This window comes from Hemiscyllium ocellatum, chromosome 32, assembly GCF_020745735.1.
Source record: "Hemiscyllium ocellatum isolate sHemOce1 chromosome 32, sHemOce1.pat.X.cur, whole genome shotgun sequence".
Classification (NCBI taxonomy): domain Eukaryota; kingdom Metazoa; phylum Chordata; class Chondrichthyes; order Orectolobiformes; family Hemiscylliidae; genus Hemiscyllium; species Hemiscyllium ocellatum.
In genome coordinates, this window is record NC_083432.1 from 48,873,656 (window position 1) to 48,891,910 (window position 18,255).

At 45.8% G+C, this 18,255-nt stretch overlaps 1 protein-coding gene across 3 annotated transcripts in view; it reads right to left on the reverse strand.

Annotated features, from left to right (window-relative positions):
- Positions 1-3,009: 3,009 nt before the first annotated feature.
- cdk5rap3 (CDK5 regulatory subunit associated protein 3) overlaps positions 3,010-18,255 on the reverse strand; it is a 30,069-nt gene continuing 14,823 nt past the window's right edge. For all 3 annotated transcript variants that reach the window (XM_060848884.1, XM_060848886.1, XM_060848885.1), the window contains 7 exons: positions 17,308-17,455; positions 13,976-14,059; positions 13,788-13,881; positions 10,264-10,352; positions 7,046-7,251; positions 6,064-6,235; positions 3,010-4,558 (listed from right to left, as the gene is read on the reverse strand). In XM_060848884.1, the coding sequence (XP_060704867.1) occupies positions 4,493-4,558; positions 6,064-6,235; positions 7,046-7,251; positions 10,264-10,352; positions 13,788-13,881; positions 13,976-14,059; positions 17,308-17,455 (859 nt within the window). In that variant the 3' untranslated portion in view covers positions 3,010-4,492. The remainder of the gene's footprint in view (positions 4,559-6,063; positions 6,236-7,045; positions 7,252-10,263; positions 10,353-13,787; positions 13,882-13,975; positions 14,060-17,307; positions 17,456-18,255) is intronic.

Below are 18,255 nucleotides of genomic sequence, written 5' to 3' on the forward strand. Positions count from 1 at the left end.
GGGATCTATGTACCTGAACACAGAGATCTCTGCTCATGTACACTACCAAGAATCTTACCATTAGCCCAGTTCTCTGTGTTCCTGTTACTCCTTCCAAAGTGAATCATCTCACACTTTTCTGCATTAAACTCCATTTGCCAACGCTCAGCCCAGCTCTGCAGCTTATCTATATTTCTCTGTAACCTATAACATCCTTTGACACTATCCACAACTCTACCAACCTGAGTGTCATCCACAAATGTACTAACCCATCCTTCTATGCCCTTACCCAGGTAATTTCTAAAAATGACAAACAGAAGTGGAGCCAAAACAGATCCTTGTGGTACACCACTAGTAACTGAACTCCACGATGAATAGTTCCCCATCAATAACCACCCTCTGTCGTCTTTCAGCTAGCCAATTTCTGACCCAAACCATTAAATCACCCTCAATCCCATGCCTCCATATATTCTGCAATAGTTTATCGTGGGCAACCTTATCAAATGCCTTCCTGAAATCCATATACACCACATCAACCACTTTACCCTCATCCACCTGTTTGGTCACCATCTCAAAGAACTCAATGACGTTTGTGAGGCATGACCTACCCTTCACAAAATCGCGTTGACTATCCCTAACCAAATTATTCTTTCTTAGATGATTATGAATCCTATCCCTTACAACCCTTTCCAACACTTTACCCACAACCAAAGTAAGGCTTCACTGGTCTATAATTTCCACAGTCGTTTCTATGCCCCTTCTTGAACAAGGGAACAACATTTGCTATCCTTCAGTATTCTGGCACTATTCCTGTAGACAATGATGACTTCATGTATTTCTGAAGGGATCATCATTTGAGCTATTCCCTCAAACCCTCCTCAACCATTGGTCTATCATAAGACCATGAAAAATAGGAACAGAAGTCCTTTGAGCATGCTCCACCACTCAATAGGATCACAGTTGATCTAACATTCCTAATGGGAAAAGTGAGGACCGCAGATGCTGGAGTATCAGAGCTGAAAATGTGTTGCTGGAAAAGCGCAGCAGTTCAGGCAGCATTCCTAATGCCCACTTTCCTGCCTTTTTCCCAAAACCCTCCATTCCCACACATGATCAAGAATTATCCCTCATTGTCTGAAAACTGTGTCTTGTTAGATCACTTCAGAGGCCAATAAGATTTAACCAGATTTAATACAACACACATTGGACACAATAGTTCCTCTAGTGTTACTATAAACTGTCACTCTGAGAAATGGGCTGATGGTGGGGTTTTGGAGGAAGGTTCCTGGTGATTTTTAGCAGGTTTACACTGGGCAGTAGAACTAATTATTACTGATTCAATCTACCCCTGCCCATGAACACGTCATCAAGATCGAATTCTTTTCGGTCCATAATATTAACTCCATTTGTCCCTCCACAGATGCTGACCTGCTGAGTATTTGCAGAGTTTTCTCTCATTTTAGCAACTACTTGCCGAGGAAAGGGTTCCAAATCCATGAATTCTCAATTAAATTGTAATGGCGATAGCTGTAAGCTGTGGCTGAAATCCCAGGTACGGAGCTCAAGAGCACAATGGAAGAAGATTTGACCAGTTGATCCTTGCCGATCTCACATTCACAGCTTCACCAAGACTGGTCATATCCACACCCATCACCTCAGCCAATTCCCACCCTCTCTCACATTGTTAAAACCCACACTTATGTTTTTGTTGCCTCTAAACTTGATTGCTCCCATTCTTTCCTGACACTTACCTCCCACATAAAGCTCATCCAAAATTCTGTTGCTTGCATCCTAACTTCAAGTTGATTCTCCCTCACAACCCTGTATCAGCTGACTCTAGATCTGAAGAAAGAAATTAGTTCCAGATCAGACAGTGGATCAAAAGATTCTCATCCTTGGATGTTTTTAATCCCTCCAATCCCCTGCTCTCTTGTCACCTATGTAACCTCGTCCAGTCTTGCAAGTATTTGAAATCTCAACTCTTCTGATTCTGGTGTCTCCTGTATTGCTGATTTTAACCATTAACAGCATCTTTTCAGCTATGTTTTTGCCAGTGCCGGCTCCAAAGCCTTTCCCTTCAACCTCACTCTCCAATCAGGCTTTTGGTAAACTTTTCCCAAGACGTTGTCCAGGTTGGCTGAGAGTCTAGATTAGAGTGGTGCTGGAAAAGCACAGCAGGTCAGGCAGCATCCAAGGAGCGGGAAAAACCGATGTTTCAGACAAAAGCCCTTCATCAGGAATAGAGCTTTTGCCTGAAACGTCAATTTTCCTGCTCCTTGGATGCTGCCTGACCTGCTGTGCTTTTCCAGCACCACTCTAATCTAGGCTCTGGTTTCCAGCATCTGCAGTCCTTGTTTTTATCTTGAGAGTCTAGATGTTTTTATTGATAATATTCAAGATAAACACTAGAGGGAGCATTTGCAGCTTTGAAGACGCTATGTAAACACACAAGTTGATGTTGTTGTTGTCTACCTTCAGGATAGAAGATTGAGAGTGATCATTCTAAGGTTTTTGAGACTTTCAAAAGGACTGTCTAGGGTAGACAGACAACATTTCCACTGGTGTGGTGTTCAGAACAAGGAGGCAAAGTATTAAAATTGGAGCTATACTGATAACGGGCAATTTCAGAAAGTCTATAGCAGTTCACAAATCAGCTTTATCCACTTCCTGGTACATACTCTCTGCTTCAGGAGTGTCCTGTACGTGTAAATTAATCCATTGTACAGTTGTGGTGATGATCAGATCACTCCCTTGAAGCCTCCAGCACTGCCACCTGGTGGAACTCAACTCTCTTGCTAGATGTAACAGATCTCGTTTGATTGGCTGTGGTTTAATGGCAGTGGTGTAAATGTGTCACGTACTGATTATCACAGGTCACTGAAATTCTTGCTTCAGCCCGATTTCAAGCTGCATTACCTGAGACAGACATCAATGGGAAGTGTATTCAGTGACAGAGACATACACCTGGCTGAGTGCAGCACACACAACTCCACCAGTGTCTCAGATATAACAACAATCAGGAAGGAGTGGTTCACTGTTTAGGAAGTAATTTATTGTTAGGGTTAATAATGAGTGATGTTGTCAGTGAAAGGCAGAATACCGAACAAATGAACTCTTCCACCCAAGTGTGTCTGAATATGGTTGAACATTCATACATGTCTGGGTATGTCTCTGTGATGGGTGTGTGTGGAATTTGCCTGTTTATACGCTGTTGCATGATGTATGCACTGAGATCACAGCTCCACCAGTCAACCGGGGTGGGGGGGGGGGGGGGGGGGGGCTGAGCTACCGAGCTGTGGCCCCGGATGTGTTCAATTTTTTTCAACAGGAGGGATAGGCTGCTCCTCACTGTAAATATTAACCAGTGATAGTTTAAAGATGTGGTCCTTGTTGGCTGAGTTAAACAGCTCCTCCTCACAGGGACAAAATACAATTTATTCAGTTACAAAATGTTAACCAATACAGGGGAAACTCGATTATCCGAATATCAATTATCCGAAAATCGGATTATCCAAAGGAGATCTCCAGGTCCTGATGGAAACATTACGTAAAGACGTGTTTCCAAGTGATCGTGTCTTTTGTTTACAGTGATTAACAGGCACCATCTCCAAATGACTGACCTCCCATTTCTCTCTCTCCCTCCCCACACTTGCCCTGGAGTTCTACACAGGGGTGTACCCTGAACTCCCCTTCCCCAGATAATCTCTCCAACATTGTCCTGTACAGGGCAAAGGTGCAACCTGTCAAAAAGTTGCAGTAAAGAGTTGTGTGTCTGTGTAGGTGTCTGTGTGTGTGTGTGTGTGTGTCTGTCAGTGGGTGTGTGTCTGCGTGGGTGTGTGTGTGTGTGTCTGTGTGGGTGTGTGTCTGTGTCTCTGTGTGTGTGTCTGTGTGCACGCGCTATTTGGAGTCTTACCCCAAAAAGCAGCAGCAGTCTTGATGTTGGAGTCCAGTCCAGCTGCCCTGGAGAGGGGGGCGGTGTTGCACGGGGTTTGTGGGGGGGGGTTGGTGTTGCACGGGATTGGCGGGAGGGGAGGGGGGTTGCGCGGGGGCAGAGTTTCACGCACCGTGTGCTGCTGCAGTCCCCTGAATAGGGAGCAGACTTTAGAAGTTTTGAGCCCCAGAGGAAAGGCATTTAAATCGATTCACCAACTAATCGATTATCCAAAAGAAACAGTGCCCACCCATCACCTTCGGATAATCGAGGTTCCCCTGGATACAGCCTCTGATATACCATCTATAATCAAGGGATTTGAAAATCTTTCCATGTCTTCAAGGGGAGGTCACAGCAAATTTAAGTCTTTAAATCCCTCGCAGTTTCCGAAAGTACATCAGTGATCAAAGATTAGGGTCTTCATCTTATTCATTTTGTGTTAAATCCTTAGTAAAACTTTCAATCTTTGGTGTGAGCAGGACGTCCATTAGCAAGTGCCACTAGAGTGTGAGCAGGAGGGTCCAGTGCCACTAGAGTGTGAGCAGGAGGGTCCAGTGGGCCCAGGCACCGAGCGAGTGGTTATTACACGATGACCCCCATCAGGTGCACCTGGCGGTTCTGGTACCGTTTGGAGATATCGGCCTCAATCTGAAAGAGATAACAGAGAAACTCACACTCACACTCAGGGACTCACACTCACGGTCACGGTCAGAGTCAGGCACTAATACAGTCAGTGACTGACACTTGAGATCTGTCACATGACAACAGAGTGGTCGCTGTTGTAATGGAGGAAATTGAGTGTCCATTTCAGCAGATTCCCACAAGGGAACATACTCCAACAGGAGAATACGATAAAGCACAGAGCATCGACATCACTGACTGGGAGGAGAAAACAGCATCTCCTGAACCACCAAGGCTGGAGCCGAGTGGAGGCTCAGGGATCCAACTGTGGGAAGGAACAGAGTCAGCAGGTGCGGCGCTCCCTCAGCACTGACCCCCCGACAGTGCGGCGCTCCCTCAGCACTGACCCCCCGACAGTGCGGCGCTCCCTCAGCACTGACCCCCCGACAGTGCGGCGCTCCCTCAGCACTGACCCCCCGACAGTGCGGCGCTCCCTCAGCACTGACCCTCCGACAGTCAGGCCCTCCCTCAGCACTGACCCTCCGACAGTCTGGCCCTCCCTCAGCACTGACCCCCCGACAGTACGGCGCTCCCTCAGCACTGACCCCCCGACAGTGCGGCCCTCCCTCAGCACTGACCCTCCGACAGTGCGGCCCTCCCTCAGCACTGACCCTCCGACAGTCTGGCCCTCCCTCAGCACTGACCCTCCGACAGTGCGGCATTCCCTCAGCACTGACCCTCCGACAGTGCAGCATTCCCTCAGCACTGACCCTCCGACAGTGCAGCATTCCCTCAGCACTGACTCCCCAACAGTGCGGCACTCCCTCAGCACTGACCCCCTAGCTGTGCAGCACTCCCTCAGCACTGACCCCCCGACAGTGCAGCATTCCCTCAGCACTGACCCTCCGACAGTGCAGCACTCCCTCTGCACTGACCCTCCGACAGTGCAGCATTCCCTCAGCACTGACCCCCTGGCCGTGCAGCACTCCCTCAGCACTGACCCCCCGACAGTGCAGCACTCCCTCAGCACTGACCCTCTGGCCGTGCAGCACTCCCTCAGCACTGACCCCCCGACAGTGCAGCACTCCCTCAGCACTGACCCTCCGACAGTGCAGCACTCCCTCAGCACTGACCCTCTGGCCGTGCAGCACTCCCTCAGCACTGACCCCTAATGAGGAAACACTGCGCTGGTGAAGTTGAGATATTTGTCCTTTCAAGTGGTAAGAGTAACAGATACTATGGCTCTCTGGGAAGAAGAGCAGGCTAGCTCTCTCCAGTGTCCTTTAGCCACACACTGGAACAGTCTGATAGTTATCGGAACGCAGTTTCTGGGAGCTTGCTATGTGCAAACTGAGTGCTGTGTTTCCTGCAACGGGTACACTGACAGTACGTCACTGACTGGGAAGCATTCCCTGATGATCTGAACGTAGATTCAAATGTTCTCTCACCGATGGCAACAGAGACTGCAACAAACATTTTACATTTTTAATGTGAACCTCGCTAACGAGTGTGGGGTCGAGGGAGTCACTTACTAGCTTTCGAAGCTCTTTGGTTTGCTGGATTAGAAGGTCCAGTTTGGGTTCAAGGGCAGCCTGTTCCTCCAGAGATTGCTGTCGCTTCTTGACCATCTGATGTTGCTTTTCTCCCACGGTGCCTGCCTGTTTCAGCTTCTGTTGCAGGAGCTCAGTCACACGGTCAATGTACCTGCAGCAGTGAGGCAGCAGCACCGTTAGTTACACACAATGTACTGAACCCTCAGATTAAGGCTTTCCATTTCCTCCCCAGCGTGGTGCCTTGTAGACTCCCAGTCTTTCACTGCTCCTGGGGCCAGGGCAGTGGGTTGTGGTGATAGGGGCCCCTGCAGAGGAGCAGCATCACTGGCCTCTTTAACCCAGGAGTTATCATCGTCGTTACTGATACACTGGTTAGTGTGATAATAACCTGCCGAGCAACCAGGGGATTATCAGGAAACTTCAGATAATTTGGCAATGGTTAGGACAGTACAATATAAATTGGGGGAGAATGTCGGGATATGGGGTTTCACTGTCATTGCTTATTGCCAGTCCAGTTCAGATTGACTCATTTCAGTGCACAATCTTAGCCTGCTTGGCACACCTTCCTCATTCCTGAAGAAGGGCTTATGCCCGAAACGTCGATTCTCCTGCTCCTTGGATGCTGCCTGACCTGCTGCGCTTTTCCAGCACCACATTTTTCAGCTCTGATCTCCAGCATCTGCAGTCCTCACTTTCTCCTCACACACTGGATTAAACATACATCCTGGATTCTCGAACTCACTCTCCTCCCCCACCAGCTAAAAAATGGCTGAGGCCAGCGAGTCAATTCAACATTCAACACACAAAACCAGAAACCCAGATCCAACTGAGTAACAGAACAGGCTCAAAGGGCTGAACGGTCTCTTCCTGTTTCGATGTACCCCTCCCACCCCACCTAAACCACAGGACAGTATCACTCCCAAGGGGCAATTCAGTGAATGAAATGATATCAGCATCAAACCTGGGAGAGGCATGGATCATGAAGAGATGCCGCATCTTTACATTGGTCAGTCTCTGGATGAGGTCCTTCACTCGCGTTGTCATGGCAACAACCTTTGCCATATCCTGACTCTGGATGATAGCTGGAGCTGTTTGGAACTGGTTGATAGAGAGGATGTCTGCCTCCTCATTCATCTCTACAAGCCTCTGGCTCAGGAATTCCTGTAACTGAGATCAACAATTCAAAAAGTGCAATCCTGGAAACCAGCTGCCGACAACAGATGTTGATAGAATAGCTCACTAACAAATTCGGAACAAAATGCCAATGGTGACCCTTGCAAATGCTGACTTGCAGAAATTGGGGAGAGTAGCTCAGTTCCTCTGACTCTCCCACAGATCTGACTCCAGAAGCAACAATCAATGAAGAGTATCCGATCAAAACGCCTCTAAACGTTGATTGAATTGGCATCGCTAGGCTACTGGAGTATCCCAGGCTCCAAAAAGATTCCAGACTTTGCTACAACTCACTAGGGAGGAGGAAGAATGAAGGGGAACACGAACTGACAGACGACGTTCCAGCTCAAGGACATTTTCCTGCACCATTCCATGGCCCTGCATAACTAGAAATTAGACGTTCTAAATTGGAAGAAGGCTAATTTGAAACTGTTTAGGAGAGAACTTTCAAAAGTTGACTGGGGTTGGATATTCGCAGCTAAAGGGACAGCTGGAAAATGGGAAGCCTTCAAAACTGAGATAACAGAAGTCCAGAGATAGTATGTTCCTGCTAGGGTGGTTAGTGTAGGGAATGCTGGATGAATAGAGAAATTGAAGTTTTGGTCAAGAATAAGAAGGGAGCATATGTCAGGTCACACACAGCAGAGATCAAGTGAATCCCTAGAAAAATATAAAGGCAGTAGGAGTATACTTAAGAGGGAAATCAGGAGGGCAAGGGGACATTAGATAGCTTTGGCAAATAGAATTAAGAAGAACCAAAAGGATTCTACAAATACATTAAGGATGAAAGGGTAACTAGGGAGAGAATAGGGCCCCTTAACAATCAGAAAAGCTGCCTATGTTTGGAGACGCAGGAGATGGGAGAGATACTAAACGAGTATTTTGCATTAGCGTTTACTTTAGAAAAGGTCATGGAAGATAGAGAATGTGGTAAAATAAATAAATAGCAACATCTTGAAAAATGTGCATATTATAGAGGTGGTGGTGTGGATGTCTCAAAGCACATAAAAGTGGATAAATCCCCAGGACTTGATCAGGTATACCTGAGAACTCTGTGGGAAGCTAGAGAAGTGACTGATGGGCCTCGTGCTGAGATATTTGTATCACTGATAGTTATAGGTGAGGTGCCGGAAGACTGGAGGTTGGCTAACGCAGCGTATTCATGAGGGGTATAGATAGGGTGAATAGACAAGGTCTTTTCCCTGGGATGAGGGCATTCAAAACTAAAGGCTTAAGATGAGAGGGAAATGTTTTAAAAGGGGCCCAACAGACAAGCCTTTCACATAAAGGGTGGTGTGTAGAATGAGCTGCCCGAGGAAGTGGTAGAGGCTGGTACAATTACAACATTTAAACGGCATCTGGATGGGGACATGAATAGGAAGGGTTTAGAGGGACATGGGCCAAGTGCTGGCAAATGGGACTAGGTTAATTTAGGATATCTGGTCTGCATGGATGAGTTGGACCAAAGGGTGTTTCCATGCTGTACAGCTGTATGACTCTATGACATTACGTTTGGTGGTTATGAAAGCTCTACAGAAAGTCAAGTCTTTCTTTCATTCAAATATCAAAAGCGGGTGAAAAGGAAAAAACATTGCTGGTTATTTCAGGCTGATGTTTTGGACAAAAACAAATCTAGCGAGTGTTCACAGCTATAATTGTACAAGGACTATGCAATCTCCAAATGTCCCTCACTCGCTGTGATAACCACCAGGCCCACATCATGAACGCAGCCACCACCAGCTTCCCTCTGTCAGGCCTGTGTAAGCAGTGAGCATTCCAGAACTGCACTGGATTCTGCCACCATCCTCATCAGCCAAGGATTTCCTACTTCTCATTCCACTCTAGGGGCTCTCTCAGTGAAGTAGAACTGAAGGAGAGTCTAATCGGACCTGAAAAGTTAACTCTGCTTTCTCTCCACAGATACTGCCCGACTTGGTGAGTTTCTCTAACAATTTCTGTTTTAATTTCAGATTTCCAGCACCTGCAATATTTTGCTTCTATAAGAAATTGACATTGGAATTAATACTGACAGTGTGGGTGTGCTTGATGGGTGATGTGCACAGTTATGCTGCTATACTCCGTCTCACCACAAGCAGCATTATTAGATTAGACTTACAGTGTGGAAACAGGCCTTTCGGCCCAACAAGTCCACACCGACCCGCCGAAGCGCAACCCACCCATACCCCTACATTTACCCCTTACCTAACACTACGGGCAATTTAGCATGGCCAATTCACCTGACCCGCACATCTTTGTGACTGTGGGAGGAAACCGGAGCACCCGGAGGAAACCCACACAGACACGGGGAGAACGTGCAAACTCCACACAGTCAGTCGCCTGAGTCGGGAATTGAACCCGGGTCTACAGGCGCTGTGAGGCAGCAGTGCTAACCACTGTGCCACCGTGCCGCCCACATTATTGGAGATCTGAAAACAAGGAGGAAATGGAGAGAAGGTGGAGGTGACCTAGGAGCAGAGGAGATATTGTAATTTCAAGGGAACAAAGTAGTGTTCACCCCAGGGTCCGCACTTCACAGATATTTTCTTTACACTGGAGCACGGGAACAGGAAGAGACCATTCAGCCCCTCATACCTGTTCTGAACTTCATCAGATTGTTGATCCGTACCAAACCCACCTCAACTCCATAACTAGATAGGCATATGGACGAGAATGGAATGGTGTAGGTTAGGTGGGCTTCAGACTGGTTTCACAGGGCAGCGCAACATCAGGGCCAAATCTACTGTACTGTGCTGTAATGTTCTACGTTAAACCTTTCTCATAGAAAATGTGCTCACTGGCACCACACTGTGGCCAGAATTGGATCCATCCCCTCTGCAGTGTTTAACATGCAGCACAGAGTCATACAGCACGGAAACAGAACCATTTGCTCCAACCCATCCATGCTGGCCAAGTTTCCTAAACTAAACTAATCCCACTTACCTGCCCAATCGTGAACACAGTACTTTGAACATTTTTCCAGTATTTATATTTCCAGCTGAAAATTACCTCCATGAGTTCGTTAATGAACTGGTTCCTGGTTTCCGGGTTTTCCAGGATAGTTAGAGCATCGTTCCCCTTAGCCACTCCATCATCACCTAGAATCAGAAAAATTAGAAAAATAATCAATTTGTGATTATAAAAGCATTGCATTGAGATAAATTTCAATATTATCCTTAATTGGTCTGGTATATAATATTCACATAGGCAAAAGTGAGGACTGCAGATACTGGAGATTAGGGTCAAGAGTGTGGTGCTGGAAAAGCACAGCAGGTCAGGCAGCATCCAAAGTGCAGGAGAATTGACATTTCGGGCAAAAGCCCTTCACCACACTCTCAACTACAATATTCATCTGCTTACTTTTCAGAATTATATCTGAGAAGTGATGACAGGTCAGTTGTCTCATGAAGAAAAAGGGCTTCTCAATCCTCAAAAATCATGAATTACGGAGGTGGATGAATTTTGTCCATCCCAGTCTAACACCAGCACCTCCACATCGGAGATGGATGAGAGAGTGTGAACATCTCTGTGTAAACTGCGGTCTGAGCCAGAGTCAAAATTCCATGAGCAGCACTGCCATCTAGTGTCTCCCTATTTAAACTGCGATAGTGCTACCTCTATCGCAGATAGAAAACAACAATCTCCATGTTGTGCTACCTTGCATTTATGTAGTGCCTCTTACATTCTCAGGACATTCCAGAGCATGTGATGGCCATGCACAATAATGAGATTATCCAACAGGTTTTATTTGGAAGCACTAGCTTTCGGAGCGCTGCTCCTTCATCAGGTGGTTGTCGAATATAAGATTGTAGCACACAGAATTTATAGCAAAAGTTTACAGTGTGATGTAACTGAAGTTATATATTGAAAAAGACCTGGATTGTTTGTTAAGTCTCTCATCTTTTAGAATGACCATGTTGGTTTCAATTCTTTCATATGTAAATCCCAGACCTTCTATTAAAGTTACTTTCTCAGGTGAACTTTAACAATAAGTGCCATGTCGGCCCAGATAATGCAGTGAGGGTGTGAGGTGCCCTGTGTGAGACTGGCTGTGCCACAGTGTTCAGACTGATTCTAATCTAAAAAAGGGATTTACAGAGTCTTACATGGATTCATGCAGTTATTGAGCAAAATAAAATGTAATTGCTCAAGCACAAATTCACCTCACAAACCTACGTGAGTGTGTGCGCATGTTGGTGTGTGTGGAGACACAAAGCCAATACACCAGAACATCCCATCGTAGCAGGCAATGGGACTCTGTGTGAGAACCTCTCTAGCTATGTTGAAGGCAATTTGAAACCCATTGTACAGGGGATCCCCAGTTTCTGTTGCGACACTACAAATTTCTTACAGAAACTCAGTACCCACGGACCAGTCAAACCGGGAACATTCTGTGTCACAACGGACGTTTCAGCACTCCACACCAGCCTCCCCCACAATGACTGCATTTTGGCAACAGCCTCAGTCCTCAACACCAACAACTGCCCATCTCCAAACACCATCCTACATCTCATCTGCTTTATCCTCGATCACAATGTCTTCGCCTTTGACAACCAGTTCTTCATCCAGACACATGGAACAGCCATGGAGACCAAATTTGCACTCCAATATGCCAACACTTTCATGCACAGATTCGAACAAGACTTCTTCTCTGTGCAGGACCTCTAACCAACACTATACACCAGGTACATTGACGACATTTTCTTCCTCTGAACCCATGGTGAGGAGTAACTGAATCAACTACACAGAGATATCATGAGTTTCATCCCACCACCATCAAACTCACCGTGGACTACTCTCGACGATCTGTCTCATTCTTGGACACATGCATCTCCATCAAGGATGGGCACCTCAGCCCCACACTCTTCCGTAAACCCACAGACAATCTCATAATGCTACACTTCTCCAGCTTCCACACAAAATATATTAAAACAGACATCCCCTATGGACAAGCCCTACGTATACACTGGATCTGTTCAGATGAGGAGGAACGTGACGGACACCTGGAAGTACTGAGGGATGCCCTCATAAGAACGGGGTACGATGCTCAACTCATCGAACGCCAGTTCCAACGTGCCACAGGAAGAAACTGTAGCGATGTCCTCAGGAGACAGACATGTGCTGCAACTGACGGTACCCTTCGTTGTTCAGTATTTCCCAGGGGCCGAGAAACTATGCCATGTTCTTCACAGCCTGCAACATGTTTTCAATGAAGATTGCACCTCACCAAGACCTATCCCACGCCTTCACTTCTCGTCTTTAAACCACCACCAAACCTCGAACAAATCACTGTTCGCAGCAAACTGACCATCTTTTAGGACTACACCATACAACCTTGTCATGGCAGATGCTGCAAGACGTGCCAGAGTGTGGACATATATACCACCATTACGCGTGGGAACACCTCCCACCATGTACGTGGCAGGTACTCGTGACTCAGCCAACGTTGTCTATCTTATACACTGCAGGCAAGGATGCCCTGAGGCATGGTACGATGGTGAGACCGAGCAGAGGCTACAGCAACCGGATGAATGGACACCGCACAATGACCAACAAACAGGAGTGTTCCCTCCCAGTTGGAGAGCACTTCAGCGGTCCGGGATATTCAACCTTGGACCTTCAGGTGACCATCCTCCAAGGTGGACTTCAGGACAGGCAACAACATAAAGTGGCCGAGCAGAGGCTGATAGCCAAGTTCAGTAGCCATGGGGATGGCCTCAACTGGGACCTTGGTTTCATGTCACACTACAGGTAACTTCACTTCACTGCACTACACACAGACACAGACACACATACACCCCCCTACAGACCCACATACTCATGCAGACTCTCTCATACACAATCTCTCTCTCATACGCTCACATATACACACCCACACCCACATGCACCCTCTCTCAGACTTATAGCCCTTTACATTCACACACATATACACAGTCTCTCACACAGACACTCATACCTTCCAGATGGCGCGCGCACACACACACACACACACACACACACACACACACACAGTTTGTGGGGTGAATTTGTACTTGCACAATTACATTTTACTTTGCTCAAAAACTGCATGAATCCATGTAAGACTCTGTAAATCCCTTTTTTAGATTAGAATCAGTCTGAACATTAGAGCACAGACTATCTCACACAGGGCTCCTCACACCATCAATGCATTATCTGGGCCGACATGGCACCTATTGTTAAAGTTCACTTGAGAATGTAATTTTAAGAAAGTTCTGAGATTTACATATGAAAGAATTGAAACCAACATGGTCATTCTAATTGATGATAGACTTAACAAACAATCCAGGCATTTTTCAATATATAATTTCAGTTACACCACACTGTAAACTTCTGCCATAAATTCTATGTCCTACAATCTTATATTCAACAACCACCTGATGAAGGAGCAGCGCTCCGAAAGCTAGTGCTTCCAAATAAAACCTGTTGGATTGTAGCCTGTGGTTGTGTGATTTTTAACTTTGGCCACCACAGTCCAACACCGGCGTCTCCACATCATGTATATACGAGATTACCTTCAGCACCAGACGCCACTACATCGATTTCCACAGCAGCAGTTGTACCATCTCCCCAGTCGATCACATCAGCACCATGCTCCTCACTGTTCACCTTGGGGAAGGTACAAAATAAAACACACTAAAGCCAGCAGAACAAACATTAGGACAGGAGAATCTGAGAGAGGAGCACTGCAATAATGATTCACCTCAGTATTGTCTTCTATTGTGATTCCCCAATCAATATCACCGGACTGATCCATTCCAGACTCCCCATCATCTCCCCAGTCAATCTGAAACACAGTAGAAAGCACTTCTCTTACTGAAAATGACCAGATAATGCAACAAAGATCAGCTTAGTTACTCATATTCCTTAACCAGTCAGAGTAATTCACAGGACATCCAAGATAATGTAAGGCAGGGTTTACTGAAGTGCATCTCAGACTCTGGTAAACTCCTGGCATTAGCCTCACATTGTACTGAATTGGACAAGAAAGGACCTGACTCCAATTCAATCCAAACCAATGAAGCAGACAAGAGGAAAATCCCATTGCAGGCAGGCAGGCAGAGACTGATGCAGATTCATTGTAGCTGCTCAAAATTAGTCCTAGTTCTATTCCAAGGAAAGGAGAAAGTCATTTGGTGAATCTCTGTGAAGTAGTTAAAGTTTAGACTTCTCCTAAATTTTAACATAGTACACATAATAGTGCTAAAGATAATTAATTAAATAAAATGCAATTCAAGTGAGTGAATAATATCATTAAATAACTAAAATTCATCAGGAGCGGCAGTTCATGTGAGGTCAGATGAGCATCAAGGCTGCAGCATGTGGGACTTTCTGGATAACAGTGATCCAGGCAAACATACCCAAAATGTTCAAAGTTTATGAACTATCGGCTGAATCATAAACATTCTGATGGATCAAGGAGGAGAACAATTACTCTGAGTAAAGGAAAGCATCAAACTTAAGGAAAATACATATAATTGTACAAAATTTCCTAGGCTCAAGTAAGCTTCCATTGGACTGGAAAGTATAAAAACATCATTCAAGGACCGAGGGATGTAGAGGGGTTAAGAATGATCTGAACAGTCAAGGTGGTGCCGGAGTAGGATGCTCCAACCAGCGCTCCTCTGCTCATTTCCCATTTTCTTCTCTTTGTTTCCCCCTTTTGGTGTTTGCCTGAGGTAGAGCGGCTGGAGGCCTGAGCAACACAGGATGGCCCAGGGGATGGAGGCCCAGGCAGAGCGGAGGACGGGTGTTGGATTGGGGTCTGGTGCGGGTGGCCAGCAGCTTGTGAGGAAGCCCCCAGCCCTGACGTTCCGCAGGTTCTTTATGGAAAATCGATAATGCTTATCTTTTTAACTTAATTCTCATTTTTCTAACTTATACTCTGAATAACTATAAGAAAAATAACATTTTTCCCTTTCTTTTTCCTTTATTTCTATATTTTGTATCAGTACCTGGGTACTTTGTCCATAAAATGGTGCCATGTGGGGTGACAGGGTAAACCTTCACACACGCCTGTACTTCCAGACTTGTGACAATAAAAGGATATTCTATTCTATTCTAGAAACAAGAAATCACAGGCCAGTTGATGTCTGGCTTGGGGAAGGTGTTGGAATCGATCATGAAAGAGATCATAGCTGCACTCTTAGAAAAACTCAGGGAGATTTGACATACTTTCACCAAAGGTAAACCACATTAAAACAATTTCTTGGAGTTATTTTTGAAGGAATGACGTGCTTTATGGTTAATGAGGATCCTGTAGACAGCACGTACTTGGATTTCCAGAGAGCATTTCACAAGGGGCCACATCAAAAGGTTACTGCAAAAAAATTAAAGCTCCTGCTGCAGAGGGTATAACATATTGACCTGGACAGAACATTGAGTGGCTGGCAGAGATTATGTTATTAAATCGGTCTTTATTTGATTGGCTGGATGTATCAAATGGGGTCCCACAGCAGTCTGTGCTGGGGTCTCGGGTTCTTATAATTTACATCAAGGACTGAGGTAAGAGGAATGAAGACAGGGTGGCTAAACTCGCAGATGACACCAAGATTATATTGGAAAGTATTTTGTGAAGAAGACATAAGGAAGTTGCAGCCAGATATAGATAGGGTTGAGTGAGTGGGAAAAGCCTGGCAGATGGAATATAATGTGGGAAAAGTTTTCCATATTGATTAAAAAAAACGCAGAGTTGTACTGAAATGGGGAAAGACTGCAGAATTGGAAGGTGCAGAGGGATTTAGGCATTCTGGTGCATAAATTGTTAAGAATTTAATAAGATACAGAATATAATTCGGGAGGCAAATAGATACAATTCTTCATAATAAACAGAAAGTAAGGTGAAAGTAAGGATATTGTGTGTCAGTTATACAGGGTATTGGTGAGACCACATCTTGAACACTAGATGCAGTTTTGATCCCCTTATTTAAGGATGTAAGTACATTGGAGGCAGCTTAGATGGGGATTCCTGGATTAGTGTCTGGAGTTACTAGGCTATGTTGGACAGGCTGGGCTATGTTAGTGTCACTGGGCTCTGACTAGTGTCTGGAGTTACTGGGCTATGGTGGACAGGCTGGGCTATGTTAGTGTCACTGGGCTCTGATTAGTGTCTGGAGTTACTGGGCTATGGTGGACAGGCTGGGCTATGTTAGTGTCACTGGGCTCTGATTAGTGTCTGGAGTTACTGGGCTATGGTGGACAGGCTGGGCTATGTTAGTGTCACTGGGCTCTGACTAGTGTCTGGAGTTACTGGGCTATGGTGGACAGGCTGGGCTTGCTTCTCCTGGGGTTTAGAGGAGAGGGAGAGTTGACTTATGTGAAGATCCTCAATGGTCTTGTCAAGACGGAGATGAAAAGGATGGTTCCTCTTGTGAGTCAACTGGAGGGCACTGTTTTACAATTAAGGGTTGCCTTTTCTAGGACGGAAATGAGGTTTCTGTTCTCTCAGATTATTGTGCAACATTCGAACACCCAGCCTCCGAAAGGGTGGAGGACAGGGTCACTGAATATTTTTAAGGCAGAGGTAGACAGTCTCGTGAAAGGCAGAGGGTGGATGGGGATGTACAATTTAAAACACAAACAGATCTTAGTGAACAGTGGAACAGGTTAGAGGGGCTGAATGGTCTACTTTTGCCTCTGACTTGTTTCATCCTAAGTTCCAGTGTCAATGGAACCAAATCTTGAGCAAAACTGGCTTACACTGTTCTGAATATTACGAGATCAGATGGACTCAAAGTCATGGGATGTCTATAAATCACCAAAGTCTTGAGCTTTTTCACATGCAAACTTTTAGAATGTTTCTTAAAACTTTGCAAATGCTGCGTTAAAACAAAAAAAAAATGATCAGGGCTAATAGTAAATGGATTTACTGATTTGTGTTCCAATGTGCTTAAGTTATTTGCTTTTGTCTCACTGATCTCTACCTCAGATAATGCTGTACTGAGCGGTGTACAGTGACCCTGGTGTGGTCCCAAGAACAGCATTTGCTAAAAATCTCCGAGTTGGGAAGAGTAGGCTCATTCCAATTCCACTCACCGTGTCTGAGGACTCTGTTGGTTGTTGAATCACCATGTTAGCTGGCCGCTCAATAACTGAAGGCGCCTGTCCAGTTCTCCACTCATAGGCAGTTGTGTTTCCTTTCAGTTGAATGTGTTTCAGTAAGGGAGCAATTGGCTCTGAGACACTGTCACGCACAACACACTGGAATTAGTCAGCAGCTAAACACAGGCGAGTATGGGTTGTGGAGGGAGGGTGAGTGAGGAGGGACAACAGCAGATGAGGGTGTGGAGCAGGTATGTTGGAGCAACTGGCCCTATCCTGCCCCTTAATTTACAACAAAAGGAAACACCTGTTTAAAGTACATTTTGAACAGCCTGACACTGGTGCATTTCACAATACATTTAAAAAGAGAGCAATTAGTCATTTTGGTGTCACCGTATACACTGACTGTATACAATTCAATGAATTTACAGGGTCTTCTGAAGGTGAGTACATCACCTCCCCTTTCACACGCTGCACTCTCTTCCTCAATTATCTCAGCATCAAGACACAGCTCAGGTGTTTTGTGCTGTGGATCCCGTGAAATTCCACTAGGCATGCTTCAGCAGCCCGGGGTGGCTTGCAGGATTATATGGATATATGATACAGAAACAGGCCATTCAGCCCAACCAGTCTGTGCTGGGGTCTTTCCTATTGAGCATCTGCTCATTTTCCTCATCTAAATTGATCGTACTCCTTGATCCCCTTCTCCACTGTTTATCTAATTTTCCCTTCTCTCCTCCTCATTTCAAACAGTCTCTGTGATAGTAAGCTCCATATTCTAACCATTCTCGGAGAGGATCCACGCCAGGACTTTTGGGACAGCACTGTAACTCAGTGGTTAGCACTGCTGCCTCACAGCACCAGGGACCCTGGTTTAATTTCACCCTCAGGTGTCTGTCTGTGGGGGCTTTGCAAATTCTCCCTGTGTGGGTTTCCTCCCAC